The following is a 16,981-nucleotide window of genomic DNA, read 5'->3' on the forward strand; positions in this document are numbered from 1 at the left end:
TCTGAACAGGGAAGGCAACTCAGAAGTAAGCCACATGCAAGCTGAATTAAGATAAGACTGCTGCGCCATGCCAGTCTATTCTCTAACATACTTGGGCAATGGCAGGATCCATACTGAGTGTGTGCATGAAAAACATTTTATACAAGAACGTGGATTGGCTTTCAGCCTCTTGCCAATCACCTGAAATGAGTCCTCAGCTTTGCTACTATGCTTTGGAGCTTCTTTGCAGCTGCAGGGGACCCCGTGGGATTCCTAGAACTAGGGGTCATAATATGAAACGAGGGTGTGACTCGGGAACTATTTCTTCACAGAAAGGGTGGTAGATGCATAGAATGTCTTCCTTGAAGAGGTAGCGAAGACAAAAACTGCTAATGGGATAAACACAGGAGGATAGAAATGGGCTGAGCTGCACAGAGCAGCAATGCCAACCCTAGAAACCTTGGCTACCTGCTGTCACTTACTCTGTTAATCGCACGTAAGGGCAGGCCCTGTGCATAGTACCTGAGGCTCTGAAGCTGCACTGCATCCTAACTCCAGCTCTCTCACCACCGTTCGGTGCTACTGGGAGCTGACTCTGAACTGGGGGGAGCAGTGGCATCTTTTTTTTTTTTGTTAAACTTTATTTCCATGGACATGAGAGAGAGCAAAGAAGAGCTAAAACTGAGAGCAGTGCTGGACCAGAGGAACTTTTTAGTCAGTTGAAAAACGTTAGGGTAATGAGCTACATTTCCACTTCAAGAAAACTGACTGCGTTCTCCCAGAACAACTTTACCAACAAATACATTTTGTTTGTTTTACCAAGTTAGGTCAGCTGTTTTAAAAGGGACCCTAGCTGGAGAAAGCTGCTCCTGGCTTGTTGTTTAAAAGAAAAACATTTCCTTGGATGAAAGATCAAGAAACCAATGTCAAATAAAATCTTTTAATTTTTTTCCCAAACAGTTTGGAGTGCAAAATTAAAGCTGTTTTTCAACTACAGTAAAATTAAGATGTTAACCACAGCACAAAGTGTGACAAAATAATTTCTGGAAGAATACAAGCAACTTTTGTATTTAAAAAATGTCAGAACACAATTTAGATGACAAAGTGTCTTCTCTAAGTTGATAAGAGTTTATTAGGTCTTGTGTACCAACACCTAGACAACTTTTACAATACGCATACCCATTGTACTGCTGTGCCTTACACAACTACTGTCTGCACATATCGAGAAGCTATTGCCATGCAATACTTACATCTTTCAAAATATGAGAATTCATCACAGCCTGCTGCAGCCACCTTTGCTCTGCAGTTTTTGGGTTTTTTTTACTTTAATACTGGATGTAAAATAACCTTATTTACCTCACAGGATTGTGGCGGTAGGATACAGCAAGGAGATACTGACTTGGCCTACTTGCTTTTGCTTTTTAAGCTGATTAGCATTTCATAGCAGCAGCAGATAGAAGAGGTATTGTCTGGACTCCGGTACAAGGGGGCATCACGGCAGGAAAAGCTTGGAATCTTGGGTTTGAAGACAGATTTTAGCTGTAAACCGTGTTATCCAGCGGTCTCACTTGCACATCACAGGGATACTTCTGTTTCAAAGGCAGCCCACAGCATCATGCCTGAGCATCCACTATAGTCGGGGGGGGGGAACCTAAAGCAAGAAACATTTCCTTCTGTGCACCAGAAAGAGCTAGGAGGCAGTATGTACTGTTCTGTACATAGCTATTTTCAACCAGAAAGTCACAAGCTGTGTGGTTGTTAATCAGAATTTGTGATGCTGAATTTTGAAGAAAAGTTGCATAGAAAGATTGTAATTAATTCTGATGTGGGGAAAGGGTGATGGGTGCTTGAATGCACTTTGTAATGGAGTAAAAGTGTTACCTGAATTTAAGAAACCAGGGCAGGTAGGATCAAAGAGGATAACTCTAGAGGTCAAGCAGAGTTTGGTGTTTCTACAGTAGGAAGGCAAAAGAGGGGATGAGATACATTCACGATACTTTAAGAGTAACAGGCAAGACAACAAGTCGGGCGATACCCGAGGTAGCTTATCCTATAGTCTCGCAAAAATAAAAAGTCTCTACTAAAAATATAAGCTCTGATGAATTCTCTAACTCAGCTCAGAACGTACGCCTCCAGTTTGTAGCTCAAACAGACAACACAAACTAAAGCACGGTGGAGCTGTAATCATGCAACAATTATTTGTGTGCACGCATGCGGGTAGCACTTACATCTGACAGGCAACCACCATGCAGAGCACATCAATCCAAAAAAATCCAGGCCACCAAGTATTAAGGATGAGCAGGGGACCCACCACTCTGTGCTCGTTAAGCAATGCATTTTAAACCATGTGAACTATGACACTCTTCAGTCCTTAAAACCAGCGCTTCACCTCCCTCCAGCCCTAAACACTTCAGATGACAAACCAAACTAATACCGCCCTCTAAATTATTGAAAGTTTGTAGATCAGGGGACCGCTGTGCCGATTGTCAGAGCCGCCCTGATACCTTCCTAATGACAACAATCAGGAGAAAGAGGCCTTGCAGAAGGAAACTCGTCTGTGCTGGTAAAGGTTGGGACCACAACTGGCAACAAGCAGACTGCATTAAAAAAGACGGAAGGGACAGTTCATATCTTATTCTTCACATCATATAAATAAGGGAGCATGAAAAAGCAAGCCATCACGCTTAAAATCTCAATCTATTTATGCACATTTTTACTTTGCTGAGTTTCTATTTCAAATAAAAATAAGTCTGTATATTCCTAACTGGAGTGGACTGAAAAGTTTGAATCCTAGCACTAATTTATCTATCACACTGTACAGAAAGGCTGGGAGGAAGGGTTCAGGTCCCGAGGTGGTTTGCTCCAATTCTGTGGCCATGGGACAAAAATTACTCCTTATTGAGCAGCCCACACCCAGCACCCACTTGGCACAACCATGAACTCTGGGCAACAGTGGCTTTTTCCATCTGAACCTAACAGCGCCTCAAGACCCCTGATTTAAGAACATTTTGTTCTCCCCTCCCCCAAGTGGTGAAGATTTCAGCCTGGGGCACCCATAACCCGCTCTTTATACTTATTTTGGGGGTTTTCATTATAAAACGAGAGCTGTAGACTCCAGCGAGTTTGTATTTATGTTACACCCAATGCTACCGCTAATCACACACAATGTTAACCCCTTCCCCCCCACTCCTGCGGTTATGATGGACAAGCACATTCTTAATATTTTGAGGAAGGCCTTTACTTTCAAGTAAAAATGAATTCATTTTCATCACAAACATGCATTTTCCATACTGAATACATAGACGAGGTAAGAAAACCCCCCACCAATATCAGTACTTTGGGCTGTTGGATGCGCAGTCAGTAAAATCCAGTTGTAATGAGAAGTAAACTTTAAATAAACAGCACTTTTAAAAAATGTGTATGGGAACTTTTCTGTTTGCGAATGTGTTCAGCACAGGATTTTCCTAGGTTAAACAGGCAATAAAGAAGGGGCAGTATCTTGTTCCTTCAGCAGTAACCCTGCTACCGTACTTCCCAGTTAAATACCATATTATACCCAGTGATATAAAAAATGGCTCTACTTTAAAGATTAAGGTTAATTTGCAGATTTTAGTTATGTTCATAAGCAGATCCATTTCCGGTGCTCATTGATCAATAGGAGCCATCCCTGCCCTATGTGAATTAGGACTACTTTAGGGGAAACCAAATACTGAGCAAGGCACTATATTTCACAATTAAACCATGACAGTAAATAAATTGCCCTAGGGTCAGGCCCATTCTTACATTTCCTCCCAAGTAACGTTTGGATCTTATTTTGTGACAGACGTCCATGCAAGCACAACCTCCCATTCTCTAAAGCAAAAGGGTCAACAGTGGGATCAAGCAAGCAGACTACAGCTGTTCAAGCCACATTAAAAAAAGACATTATGGGATATGTTAAAAAAAAGAAAACAGCCATGAACTGTTCTGATCTGCACAGATTCTGGGTCTTGATTTGTCTTCGGTAAGCCAGAAAACCTTACAGCCAGCCAGAATGACTTTACTGTAACAACGCATGTCTGGAAGGGCAATGCCCCTGGAGGAGGTAGTTAGGAAACTTGCAAAGGCTTGGCTTCCAAGCAGAAAACTTAACTGCAAGTCAACATTGGTTCCTAGTGAGGGAAATGGAAAGCAGGGCCTATGATTTCTTGTACTGTGGATTGCACGTTAATCAGAAATGAGATGATCCTGTAATAAAACAATAAGGTGCTTAGGCCAGTTACTTCTGTGAGAGATAGCACTGTGCTCTGTTATCTGTGTAAGATAGGGTGGAGCACTGCTGCCCTAAGGTAACACTCCAGCATGTTTGAACATTTTTTTTAGTAAGTTTTAGAATACAGATCTGCTTCCTTGAAGCAGCAATCTGGCCAGCAGTAGAGTAAAACCACAGGCACGAGAGCGCTGTGCATTCCTACCTAGGATGGAAGCCTCCAGGTTTATCAGACACTCCTCCCAAGGGTCTGGCATCCTGCAAGCTTGCAAGGAATTGGCCACAGGATTGGGGCTTCATTAGCAGGGGCCAACATGAAGCAGGAGGCAAGATTTCCAAGAAGATAACCAGAGAAAAATGGACAGTGTTAAGGGCACCCAAAGGCCAAGCTTCATTTCCTCCCTCCTATTTAGACATGCAAGACCTTGCACTAGAAAACAAGCTCCACCTAGCAGACAATACTGTTAGCAAATTGATTTTTCTTCCCTTTCAATGTCTATGCTGCATGGGAACAGTGCACAGACCCCTGGCATGGCAGGCCAGACAAAGTTAAATTTTGTATAAAAGGCTAGGAACATAGTCAAATCTGAGCACCGGATGAATCCCTCTGCCAGACTCCTGCAGATAATGCATTTTCAGCAGCTCTGCCAAGTACTGGACTACCTTGATGTCCTCACTGGCAAGCCCCAGATGCAGCCTCAGAAAATTCATCCTCCGGAGTGCAATGGTCTCTTCGGTCTCCTTCTCACTGATGGGCAGGTGTAGGTGATGGCAGAAGGTGTAGAGGAAAGCCATGGAACACAGCTGAGTCAGGACGCTTTGAACATGCAGGTAGTAGGTGCTCCCGCGTTTGATCTGAGTGCGGTGGTCTGCAAGCCTCGGCAGCAGGGTGCCCTTGTAGAGGGGACAGCGCAGGGTCTTGCTGTCAATGTCCAGGACACTGACATACCGGCTATAGCGATTCAGGGAGTACAACACGTTGCAGCCACTGGGGGAAACCACTCTACAACAGAAACAAGATAAGAGTCACCAGAACAGCAAGATGACGGGAGGGTGCAACCTTAGAATAATGTAAGACAATAACTCAGACTAAGTGACTTCTGGTCGATTGCTATTAGTCCGTAGTGGAACTTCTCCTGTAAGAGACTGTGCAGAGCTGTGGTAATGTTACACTGAGACGTGCATATAGTTTGCAGAACTGCCCAAAAGATACAACTTCCTCTGTACAAAATATATGGCTAGAGATTGAGACCACGGCCTTGACATCACGTCTCCATGTTCTCCTAAACCAATGCAAAACAGGCATAGATTACAAAAACACTTCATAAAATCAAAGCAGCAGGATCAAATGTGCCATCAGGAAGAAGTAAATGGGAAAAAGTTGAAATGATTATTGACAAACCTCAAAACTGAGGCAGACTAGTAAACTTTTACATTCACAAAATTGCTCTGAACTTCCAAGTCTAAACTCTTCAAAATCACAATTACGGTAAGTTTAACAAAAAAAAAATTCTACGTATTTCGACTCTGCGAGACAGAGGCGTTATGCACAATATGGTCCAGATGTCGGGGCTTGTGAACGAGGCCTAAGTGCTTCCCCTGAGACACAACAAAAAAGGCATATGAAGGGTGTACTACTGGTCTACACTATTAAGGCATTAACAGTGCCTCCCAATTTTAAGTAGTAGGAATAAGAAAACCTGGGTGCTGGCAGCAGATTTGGCATTGCTTACTCCTAACATCTGCCTCCTGCTTATGCAGTGGAGTATAACTGCATTGTCCCCACAGAGGAAATGGGAGAGTCATCGCTAGCAACCTCACATGCTCCTCACTGAAGAGTATTTGCAGAGAGAGCTCGCCAGGAGTGACTTGGAAGAAAACAAGTCCTTTGATCAAATCTGGTGAATGGAGTTTGGATTGAGGAGAGCTCTGCCCCTAATGACGACAGCTCTTCTATTTTAAGAAAAACCAGTCGGGATGAAAACTGTGTCAGGATGCTGGATTTTGCTTTCTTCCGTTAGCTAAGGAAAAAGAAATGCTTTTGAAGCATTTCGGTTCATTTGTTTGAATATTTTAGTGGCTCTATCATCCTAGTTGATCGTTCCAAGCAGCGTGGTACGCTTGAGAATGCAGTTTTACGTTTGCTTGTAGTATAATACCCAAGACATTTATTCACTTTCAAATAAAGTAACGAAAGCAAAGACTTTCCAAAGTGTTACTGGGCAAACATCCCTTAGTTTTGAAAACACACGTCGCCTGCATCTACACCCAGATGTAACCGACCAACGATGGAGGGGGAGCTGGGGAACACTGTGCGTACGCAGGCACTCCCATTAGCTTTGCACTGTTTAGTTCCAAAGATTTGTCCTGTCTTTTTCAGGAAGTGGCTGAGAGCAGAGCATTCCTCAGCCTAAGAATTCAGTCACTAAAGCCATTTTGGCTTGGACTACCTAATTTTTCTGGTCCTGTAAGTCATTATGCAGTGGCAGAAAATTTTTACCGTTACAAAACAAATAGAATCCCAAAAACCAATCAGCAGGTAAAGACAGCCTGCCCGGTGGCACGTTGCCACGTGGAAGGTTCCCAGTTTGATCTCGGACTTGGGTCTTCTACTCCCTGGGGCTGGGGATGCTGCAGAAGTAGCACGCATAGCTCCCTTGGGAGGGTGTTGAAAGACAGGGAGTTATAGTCAATGCTAAGTGTGACCAGATTTAGGGCCCATGACTGCAGGATTCTAAACCGATCCTGGTGCATGGCTTCTAGCCCAGGACCAAGTATGCTGGGGGCAGGGAAAATATCAAATAGGGTAGGTCACAAGTACCTGGCAAGAGTCCAAAAGGCTGGTAGATTGATTTCAAGCTGCTTATCCTTGGGATAAGCAGCTTCCCTCAAGTCCATCTTAATGGTTTATGAACTTTTCTCACAGGATCTTGTCCAAACCTTTTTTTTTTTTTTTTTTTTAAATGCAGCTACACTAACAGCTTCTACCATAACCTCTGGCAATGATTATTCCAGAGTTTAAATATGCATTGACTAAAATATTTTCTCCTATTTGTAACTTCTTGGTGTGTCCCCTGGTCTTCGTACTTTTTGAAAAAGTAAAACAACAGATTTGTGTTCTTCTCATTCCACTCAACTCATTTTATAGACCTCTATCATATCTCCCCCTCAGCCGTCTCTTCTCCATGCGGAAGAGTCCTAACCTCTTTAGCCTTCTTCATAGGGGAGCTGTTCCATCCCCTTTATCATCTTGGTCGTCCTTCTCTGTACCTTTTCTAATTCTGTTATATCTTTCTTGAGCTGTGGTGACCAGAACTGCACACAATACTCAAGATGAGGTCGCACCATGGAGTGATACAGAGGCATTATGATATTCTCCGTTTTATTCTCTGCTCCTTTCCTAATAATCCCCAGCTTTCTATTTCCTTTCTTGGCTGCTGCTGCACACTGAGCAGAAGATTTCAACGTCTTATCAACGATGACACCTGGATCCTTTTCCTGAGTGGTGACTCCCAATGTGGGACCTTGCATTGTGCAGCTATAATTTGGGTTGCTCTTTCCTACATTAATCACTTTGCCATATTAAATGTCATCTGCCATTTGGATGCCCAGTTGCCCAGTCTCACCAGGTCCTCTTGCAATTTCTCACAATCCTCTTGTGATTTAACAAATTTGAATAATTTTGTATCAGCAGCAAATCTGATCACCTCACTCACTGTTCCCATCTCAAAGTCATTTATAAATGTTAAAAAGCAGTGGTCCCAGTATAGATCCCTGGGACACTCCAATATTCACCTTTCTCCATTGAGAAAATGTACCATTTAGCTCTACTCTCGGTTTTCTATCTTTTAATCAATTCCCAATCCACAATAGGACACTGCCCCATTCCATGACACAGGGAGACTGATATCAGGGGTGCAATGTGAGCACCACCCCTCCTCCACTTCTTCAAAGGCTCTAGTGCCATTGTATTGAAGCTGACTAAATGGGAAAAAAAAAAAAGCCACAAAAGGTAAGCCGCTGGAATGGGGCTTGGCCCTATATGAGAAATATATCCATTTGGTGCAAATATGCAGTAACTGGAATATTATCCACTCTTCAATCCAGCAATAGCCCTTCCAAGGCTTTGGAAATTCAGTGAACCATAAAAATATGGCATTTTATGCTCACTGTAGCTTATTTAAATTTTATCTTTTTTGAGGCGAGTGCCAGGCCTGGGTTTGTGAGGGGGGGGGGGGGGGGGAGAAGAGGCAAGGGGGCTGGCTTTGCCTATTTTGCACCTTTTTTCTTGCTTTGGACTCTTTCTATAAAGTAATGGCTTACCAGATTATATACAATTTCAATTAGAATTTACCTTTGCAGTCCAATAAGTTTCCACTTCTGAAAATCCATTATGTGCAAAGGGGAAGTTACCCAATGTCTCACAGGTTTGGCAGTTTTACCATAACTAGGAACAAAGATAGACAAAGCAGTCACAAGTTTCTTTACTATTGCTTCCTTTTCCCCTAATACTAAGAGTGTTCTCCCACTAAGCAGGGAAAATATTGCTGGATGAGCAAATGGATACTGTCTAATGAATCTCAGTGCATTCTGACCAGCCCTTTTCTTCTGCCTTTCAGTCAAGTGGCTACCAGGATGAGCAGGTGAAGGAGTCCTGTCAGAGCTGGTGGATGCACTACTCCTGTAACTTGTGGAGTCCGAATGCTCATCTAGGCTGACCCTGCTGGCTTCTTCACCACTGGTTAAATAATTTACATCTTGTTCATTTAAAGCAACACTTCCTGAGGCACCATTTGAAGAATATGCAACGTCTTCGACTGAAAAATTCACATGAAACCCCTGATCCAGCTGTTTGTATGGCTGTGGTGGACTACTGACCACATCACCATCATCATAATCACCAAATGTAGGCGCATGGTCAACCGGAGGCTCTAAAAAGTGCGAGCTCTCCTTCCCAATACAGCAAGACGCATCTACTGGTAATACAGTCTCATTTTCAAAGTAGGCCTCTGTCTGAATCAAATTATGCAGATTGAAGTTTGTAAGGAGATTCTGAAGACCGCCTTCCTCCTCATTTTCTGCACAAGGTTCTTCTTCATTAATGGCACTTGGATAGCTAGCCTTAAAATCTTCAGGAATCAAAGATTCTGAGGTGCATGTGCTGAGAATTTCAATGCTGTCTCCACTAATTGTCCTCCTGCTTACTGCCTTGCTCCTGACCACCTGTGGACTTGGAAGGTTCTGTAAGCAAGGCTGGCTTTCAGAGTGATTCAGAACTGAAGCAGACTTCTCAGTTCGTAAAACTTCAATGCTTTCTCCACTGCTTATACTTCCTTTAATGTCTGTATCAAGACATTCTGACTGCTCTTGGTTGTCACAAATATTAGATGCAGTTAACTTGGTTTCTTCAGAATCTTCCTCTACAACTTCTTGCTCCAGCTTGATTGGTACAGATTCTACACTAGATTTGTAGGAGTCCAAACTTGCTGATGCGTTTAGACTCTGAGGCTCTTCCAAAGACTTTGGGGTAAAAGTACCTAAGCTAGTCCCCAAGTTCTCATCATACTGTTTTTCATTTAGCTTTTCTTCCCAGGCTGATGCATCTTCAAAGAGGAAGTTTGTTAGAGTTTGCTGCTTTAATAGTGCTTTGTCAGTCTGACTTGTCAAGAGATAACAAACATCACCTCTGTATGTTTTCTCTATTTGAGTTAACTGGTCTAGGGTTTGATTAAAAAAATAAATATCACAAAGTTCCTCTAGTGTTTTCAGCTTCTTGTCAAAACATTTAGCTGATTTTGCCTTAATGAGTTTAGGTGTGTAAGAAGGTCTCCTTGTATAGCAGTTGGTTTCCAAGTGATCTTCAGGCAGCTCTTTTGGAGGAGAGGAAACAGATGTCTGATCCAGGCTAACATTAGATTGATCCAGTACATACTCTGGATCGTACAACTGAAAATCTGTATCTTTAAGTTTTCTATAAGGATAGGATCTGATCTGTTTTAAAAGATCTTGATGCTCAATTATTGATTTTTCAACATTGGCTAGTTCATTGGCTTTCTCAATTGCTTGAGTTGTATAAAACCCTTTGTCGCTGGTTTTCTTCTGTAGTTCCAATTCATTATGAAGCACAGTCCTGGTATAATTCAAGTCTTTCAGTTTCTTTTCCAGTTCATTGGCAAAAGCCTTCCTGTTTCCCGTTTTTAAGCACTCTGATGCTTTAGAGAATTCCAACGAAAGCTCCTGAAACTGCAACATGATCTTATGCTCATCTGTAGAGATGTATGCCATGCAAAAGGGCCTCACAAAACCACGAGCCTCTAGATCATAAAGTGTTAAATGGTGCACATAAGCGAAAGCCCCTTCTTTGGAATCCCCCAGCACTACCTTTGAATCTTCCACAAAATTTAGCTTCGGATAGGCACTGCCAGGAGGATGACCCACAAAGGAGGCTTGATAATCCACCGACATGATCCGCAGAGAGAAATAATTGAGATCAAAGGTGCCATAAACTTTGTGGTCATCAGGGATGGTAAGTAAGGGCTGCGGACCTACTTGTTCAGAAAATTCTGAGATAAGGATAAAATCTCTGGTGAACTTGGCAGCTGACAGCTTGGACCATGGATTGACATTGTTGGCAAACGGGAAAAGTGGCACCGAGTACTCCTCGGGAAGAGCAGGGAATTCGCTGTACGGTTCCTCAAACTCTTCCTCTTTCGTAAAGGCCACCACATCAGGGGCACTAATCATATTTCCAGCGGGTATAGAAAGACCATCGAGGAAAAAAAAAACCATATAACAAAGTTAGAAACAAGAGATGCCCCCAGCAGACTCCAACAGCTCTAAAGTTGTTTCGATATAAAAGTGGGTACTATTTCGCTGCAGCAAGAATGGAGTTATACAAGAATCTTCATTCTGAGGACCCGAGTTCAGCTCCATCCGGCCATCACCGATACTCTATAACCAGAGCCCTTTGGGCAGGGAGAACAATCGTCTCCGCTTAGCGCCGGGCACCACTCTCGCCCGCAGGCCGACATCTAGAACGCGCTTTCCGCCGCCCGCGGAATCCCAGGATTCGCAGTGAGTGGGCAATGTCGCCGCCTCAATAGCGCCCTCATCTATCCCACCGTGCGGCAGCCATCTTGAGTACACGTGACCTCTTCAGAGCGACCCCGTGACCACGGCCGCCACCGCGTTTATTTCAATTGAAACAGAATGAAAAGTATGTCAACAACAACCCTGCTGAAACCGCGAGATTACAGCGAATTTGTATGACTAAAGCGCGAAACCGTGCTTCGGTGTATTTATGAAAGTGTAAAGAGAAAAAAAAAAACACACTCCGAAAACAAATAAGCAGGGCGCTAGGGCATGACGGGAGTTGTAGTTTATACGGCGCGGATCACGTGACCGTTGGGAGGAGGAAACTTGCTCCGGAAAGAAGGCCTACATTTGGTGGCGATAACCAGTCCAGCGGGAAATCAGCGAAGGAGATTTTTCTGCATCGGAGCCTGCTGCACCAGTGACGACACGCCAACGGGTCCTGTGACGTCCGAGTGACGTGATCGGGGGGGGGGGGTCGGTGAACGCTTCCGGGTTATTTGGACTTAATCTGTGGCGGGAGATATAGGGAAGTGCCGAGGAGCTGGGGGATAGTTTTAGGGATTATGTATATTTAAATATAAATATTAAGTCATGTGCATGTAACCTAATTATGTTACATGATTCATTGTTAGGCAAACTCCACAATTACCTATTTTAAGGTAATTATTTTATTATAATAATATTAATACCTATACTGCCAAGTTGGATTTATTAAGAACCTTAATATTTAATGTGTAGCAGGTCAAACGTTTGTAACAAATGAAGAAAAGCGTTGGAAGTATTGCTTTCTGTGGAACCTGAAGGACGTCCAGCATGTGCCCAGAGAGCTGACTGACACGGGAATTATCTGTGTAGTTCGCAGACTCCTGCCATCAGCAGGATGTCTCCGAGCTGCCCCCAGATCCTGGGATGATCTTTCAGACCGGACTTCTCGGCATCAGACTCTTGTCTCGGTCCCGGAGCCGCTTCTCTTCCATGATGATAAACCGAAGAAATCACGTACAGAAGGTCCTTTGTGTAGCAGAGAAAAATGATGCTGCGAAAGGAATTGCAGATATCATGTCCCACAGTAGGATGAGACGGGTAAGATGGCATAACTTTTCAATAATACATTCCCTAAACCTCCATTTAGACCTTTTTTTTCCCCAGTCTTCATCCAGTATGTAGTGCGGTTCTGTTCTTTGGGTCAGATATACTAAGCATTGGCCTAATTCAAGACACCAATGAAAGGTTAGATGTACAAAATGGTTTTTCCCATTTTGAATCTACGGGCAATTTTTTCTCCCAAGAAATGTAACCACTTGTGGCTTATTCTGTGTCCCATGGGTAAATCTGAAGAGCGTTGATTTTTAACCTGAGATACAAGAATCTGAACTCTTGTTGTTTAATTCCCTTTTCAGAGAGAAGGGTTTTCCAAATTCAACAAGATCTATGAATTTGAATATCATATGTTCGGACAGGTAAGCAGCATCTTCTATGAACCTCTGTAGTTTTCTTTCAGGACTGGAGGATCTTGCTCATTTGACTTTTAAAGGATATTGCAAAGTGATTTGCATCAGTACAAAGCATTTTACCTCCATTAATTGGCTGGCTGAAAATTACCCTCACTGTGGCTAAAAATCGCACAGACTTTTAGCTGAATTTTCTAGTAAAATTCTATCTGAATAAAAAGTATGTGCACAATAAATCAGATGACAGTGTGCTTGGGACTTGCAGTGCTAGGTGTTCTGCGTAATTTGAGTAACCCCTGTAGCTGCTGCGTTTTCAGTTTTTATTTTATTTTTCCTGGGAATTTCCATATTATAACAAAAATAATCAGTAGAAAAATGACATTTCTATTGATAGTGGAAAAATGACTATAATATGGAAATTCCCAGGAAAAATTAAAATAAAAACTGAAAATGAAGATCTTTATCCACAGTGCAGAGTCTGTGTTGCTTATCTTTAGAAAGGAGACACAGAAAGGGATGAGATGGTGCTATAAGCTTATCCATACCCTGGATTCTGACTTTTTGCCATTGTATTCTCTCTGATTGTTTACCACCGAGCATAAAATTGATGTCCTTGTCTTTCCTGCAGAATGTGAGCGTGACAATGACTTCTGTTTCTGGACATTTGCTGGCCTTGGAATTTAAAACCCCCTTTCAGAAGTGGTTAGTATTGTGCTTCTGGCAGAATTGGGAGCAGGGTCAGTCTGTATGTGACAGGCATGAGGAATTGAATGGAACCAAGTGTGAACTGAAAGTGATTTACTGGTCAATGTAGAAAACACAAGATGATTTGAAGTGCCAAAAAGCGGAATATAAATCAAATAGTTAGCTAGTTTCTTATCTAAAGCATCGTGCATGTCAATAAGAAGAATGTCATGGGTACTCTGATTACTGAAATGTTGTAGGAATGCCCACAGTTATGTGAAAAGGTGATTTGAGACTATAAGAACAGCCATATTGGGTCCAGCATTCTGTCTCAAACAATGGCCAATCCAGGTTGCTTAGAAGAAGTTCCCATAACATTGTAATGGGGGGATCCCTTTCTTGTTGCTCACTGCCAGAAGTAGGAAGTAGTGATCCCTATGTCTGTCGGGCTAACAGTTGCTAATGGACCTGTCCTCCAAAACTTGTCTAAACTCAGAAGTAATCTAAAGAAATATTTCTCTAAAGTGAGAGTGGTGGATGCATGCCCAGCCTCCCAGTGGAGGTGATAGACAATGTCTGAATTTGGGAGTGGTAGGGACTGTAGTACTAAGTCGCCTCCCCATCCAAGATGGTCTTTTTTTCTGTGATCACGTTTCTATGTTGCCTCTTGCTTGGATTTTACATAGTCTTGTATTCTCTCCAGGCACAGCTGTAACCCGTTATCTCTCTTTGATGCTGAGGTTGAGAAGTATTGTCCTGACAGCTACGTGGACATCAAGGTATAAAGTTACACTGCTGCTAGATTTCCTGCCTCTCAAACAGCGGGAAAGGATCGGAAGGCTGGCCGTGTTAGTTTGTAGTAGCAAAAATGACACTGGGGCTGGTTACACAGATTTATTGAGGCATAAGCTTTGTCACATTTCTGTTATGCCTCAATAAATCTGTTAGTCTGTAAGGTGCCACCAGCCTCCGTGACATTTCAGGAAGGGACCAGCATATAGAGACCACGTGCCATAATTCATATTTACAGATTTTGTTTTTTCTTGCAGTACAGATATGCCCTAGCAAATGATGTGTTTTTATATACCAGGGCATGTGAGAGCGGAAATGGATGTAAAAGTATTTAGAAAACACGTAAAGTCGGTTTTATTTATGGAAGCATTTGGAGACTGAAATTAGCCATGTGAACTATGTATAAAGAGTATTTTTAATGTATGTTAGTTTACTCAAAACAAATGTCTTGTAAATTATGGACTAACCGTTTAAACACTATAGTAAAGTCTATGAATAAACATGTACAGTTAATGGACCATCATAATAAGCACTACCAGTGAATCACCTTCTTTGCTTGTTATCTAATCACAGGCCCTTAACTTACATCATTCTTTAGGTATTTTTTGTTTTTGCAAATAAAAATATTGTTAGAACTACTTGACAATTACTTATCTTAGCAAGAGTTCATGTTTCTCTTAATCCTCAAAATAAGAAGGCCCGATGCGTATTTCGAACCACCGAATTTGCATCTGGGGTATCATTTGCTTATTTCTTCAAATTTGTGGGCTATGAAAGAGAAATAATATATAAATGTACTATGAAATAAGCACTGGGCTCAACACATAAGAACATAAGAAAATGCCATACTGGGTCAGACCAAGGGTCCATCAAGCCCAGCATCCTGTTTCCAACAGTGGCCAATCCAGGCCATAAGAACCTGGCAAGTACCCAAAAACACATACACATACCGCTTCAGAGTAGCGAAACAGAGTTGTGGCGCCGAGATCAAATCTTGCTGCTGGAAGTGCATTTGAAAAAAATTGATTGACTACAGAAGTCGTCATCAGTTGCAAAATATGTGACACAATGACATCAGAAATAACCATGGAAGATATATTAATTCTTTTCAAATTAACAAATACCACTCCAATTCAGCATTTAGTCTGTTTGGTGAAACAGTGTTTGATTTATGTATCCATTATCGTTCTTGGGATGGAACCGCGCGTCCACTTAAAAGCTAGGGTTTATTTTTGGAGAAACACGGTAGTGTGGAGATAGAGGTTTTCAATGCTGATCGCTTATGTTAAATTTGTAAAACTAGTTTTCCATTGTCTTTTTGGGCAGCTTCACCTTCTTCCGGCTCGTTGGAGGGGAGGGAGTTTGCTTAGAAGATTATGGCTGTTGCTCTCACCTTGGTTTGGGTACAGGTCAATACTGCAGGACTGCAGGGGGCACACTGGGTTATGTACAGTGTCAGTGAGAATCTCTCTGTCTCCATCTGCTGGCAGGGAGGCAAAACCCAGGAGTCTAGACTGAACCTGGGCTACTACAGAAATGAAAATTAGCAGGCAAAAAACTTTCCTTTACATGAACAACAATGGATATAAATTAAACACCGTTTCTCCAAACGGATTAAATGCTTACTTGGCGTGGTATTTGTTAATTTGAAAGTCGTAATATATGTTACATGGTTATTTCTGATGTCCTTTTGTTAGACATTTTGCAATTGGTGACAATGACCTCTGTAGGTGACGTGAAACTATTTTAAAAAATATTTCAAATGCGCTTCCGGCAGCAGGATTTGATCTTGGCGCCATAACTCTGTTTCGCTACTCTGAAGCGGTATGTGTAGCTGTTTACATTTATATATTATTTCTCTCTTATAGCCCACAGGTTTGAAGAATTAAGCAAATTTTACACCTGACGCAGATTCGATGGTTCGAAACTCGCGTGTTGGGTCTTTTTATTTTGAGGATTAAGAGAAATGCCAAGAACACAATGGCTGCTGAAACATGAACTCGTCAAGGAGTTCTAGCAATATTTTTATTTGCAAAACAAAAAATACATAAAGAATGATATAAGATCAGGACCTGTGATTAGATTCACCGTTAGCACTTACTGTGATGGTCCATTACCTGTATCTGTGTATTCAGAAGTTAGTTTACTGACGTGTGCAACATGTGCTCTGCACTGGACAATACACAGGTACTGGAAGTTGAAGGGTATAAGTATTTGTAAATAAAATACTAGTCATGTTGGTATTTCTAACACACCTTGCATTTATTTAATAATCTGCTTTTTCAAGCACTGAGCAGGTGCGTGCTTTTGATTCCATTGTAATTTGCATGGAATTATACGCTCTATATCCTTGTCATAGGGATATTTAATTACTATAATCAAAATGTACTGTGACTTATCCTGTGGTGGAGCCTCACTTTAGTGCTGGGCTGTGAGTTAGTCTGTGGCAGAGCCTCAGTTTACCGCTGGGCTGTTAATTATTATGCGTTCTCTTCCTGTTTCAGAGAACTTTAGAACGAGAGGCCCGTCAGTGTCAGGCTCTGGTTATTTGGACTGATTGTGATCGAGAAGGGGAGAACATTGGCTCTGAGATAATTCAGGTTTGCAGAGCAGGTGTGTAGTGGCCTTGCGCAGAGGTTTGTAGCGCTGCGTCTGTACAATGGCTGCCCTGAAGGACAGCTTGGCAGATCGAGTCAAGGTTTGTAAGAGGAGGAGGATTGTTTCTGAATGA

The 16,981-nt window shown here is 42.2% G+C and overlaps 2 protein-coding genes across 3 annotated transcripts in view; one reads left to right on the plus strand and one right to left on the minus strand.

Annotated features, from left to right (window-relative positions):
- Window positions 1–905: 905 nt before the first annotated feature.
- On the minus strand, window positions 906–11,554 carry SMCR8 (SMCR8-C9orf72 complex subunit). The gene is made up of 2 exons (XM_029576174.1): window positions 8,583–11,554; window positions 906–5,231 (listed from the first exon to the last, which is right to left on the minus strand). Exons 1-2 carry the CDS (start codon window positions 11,015–11,017, stop codon window positions 4,778–4,780), a joined length of 2,889 nt encoding a protein of 962 aa, XP_029432034.1. The 5' UTR covers window positions 11,018–11,554; the 3' UTR covers window positions 906–4,777.
- A 69-nt stretch (window positions 11,555–11,623) lies between these two features.
- TOP3A (DNA topoisomerase III alpha) overlaps window positions 11,624–16,981 on the plus strand; it is a 32,383-nt gene continuing 27,025 nt past the window's right edge. The window contains exons 1-6 of one of the 2 annotated variants that reach the window (XM_029576172.1): window positions 11,624–11,982; window positions 12,062–12,406; window positions 12,724–12,783; window positions 13,403–13,476; window positions 14,162–14,237; window positions 16,755–16,863. In XM_029576172.1, the coding sequence (XP_029432032.1) occupies window positions 12,233–12,406; window positions 12,724–12,783; window positions 13,403–13,476; window positions 14,162–14,237; window positions 16,755–16,863 (493 nt within the window). In that variant the 5' untranslated portion in view covers window positions 11,624–11,982; window positions 12,062–12,232. Of the gene's footprint in view, window positions 12,407–12,723; window positions 12,784–13,402; window positions 13,477–14,161; window positions 14,238–16,754; window positions 16,864–16,981 lie in introns of both variants that reach the window. The other variant, XM_029576171.1, reaches the window with a different exon arrangement.

Source organism: Rhinatrema bivittatum, chromosome 14, assembly GCF_901001135.1.
Source record: "Rhinatrema bivittatum chromosome 14, aRhiBiv1.1, whole genome shotgun sequence".
Classification (NCBI taxonomy): Eukaryota; Metazoa; Chordata; class Amphibia; order Gymnophiona; family Rhinatrematidae; genus Rhinatrema; species Rhinatrema bivittatum.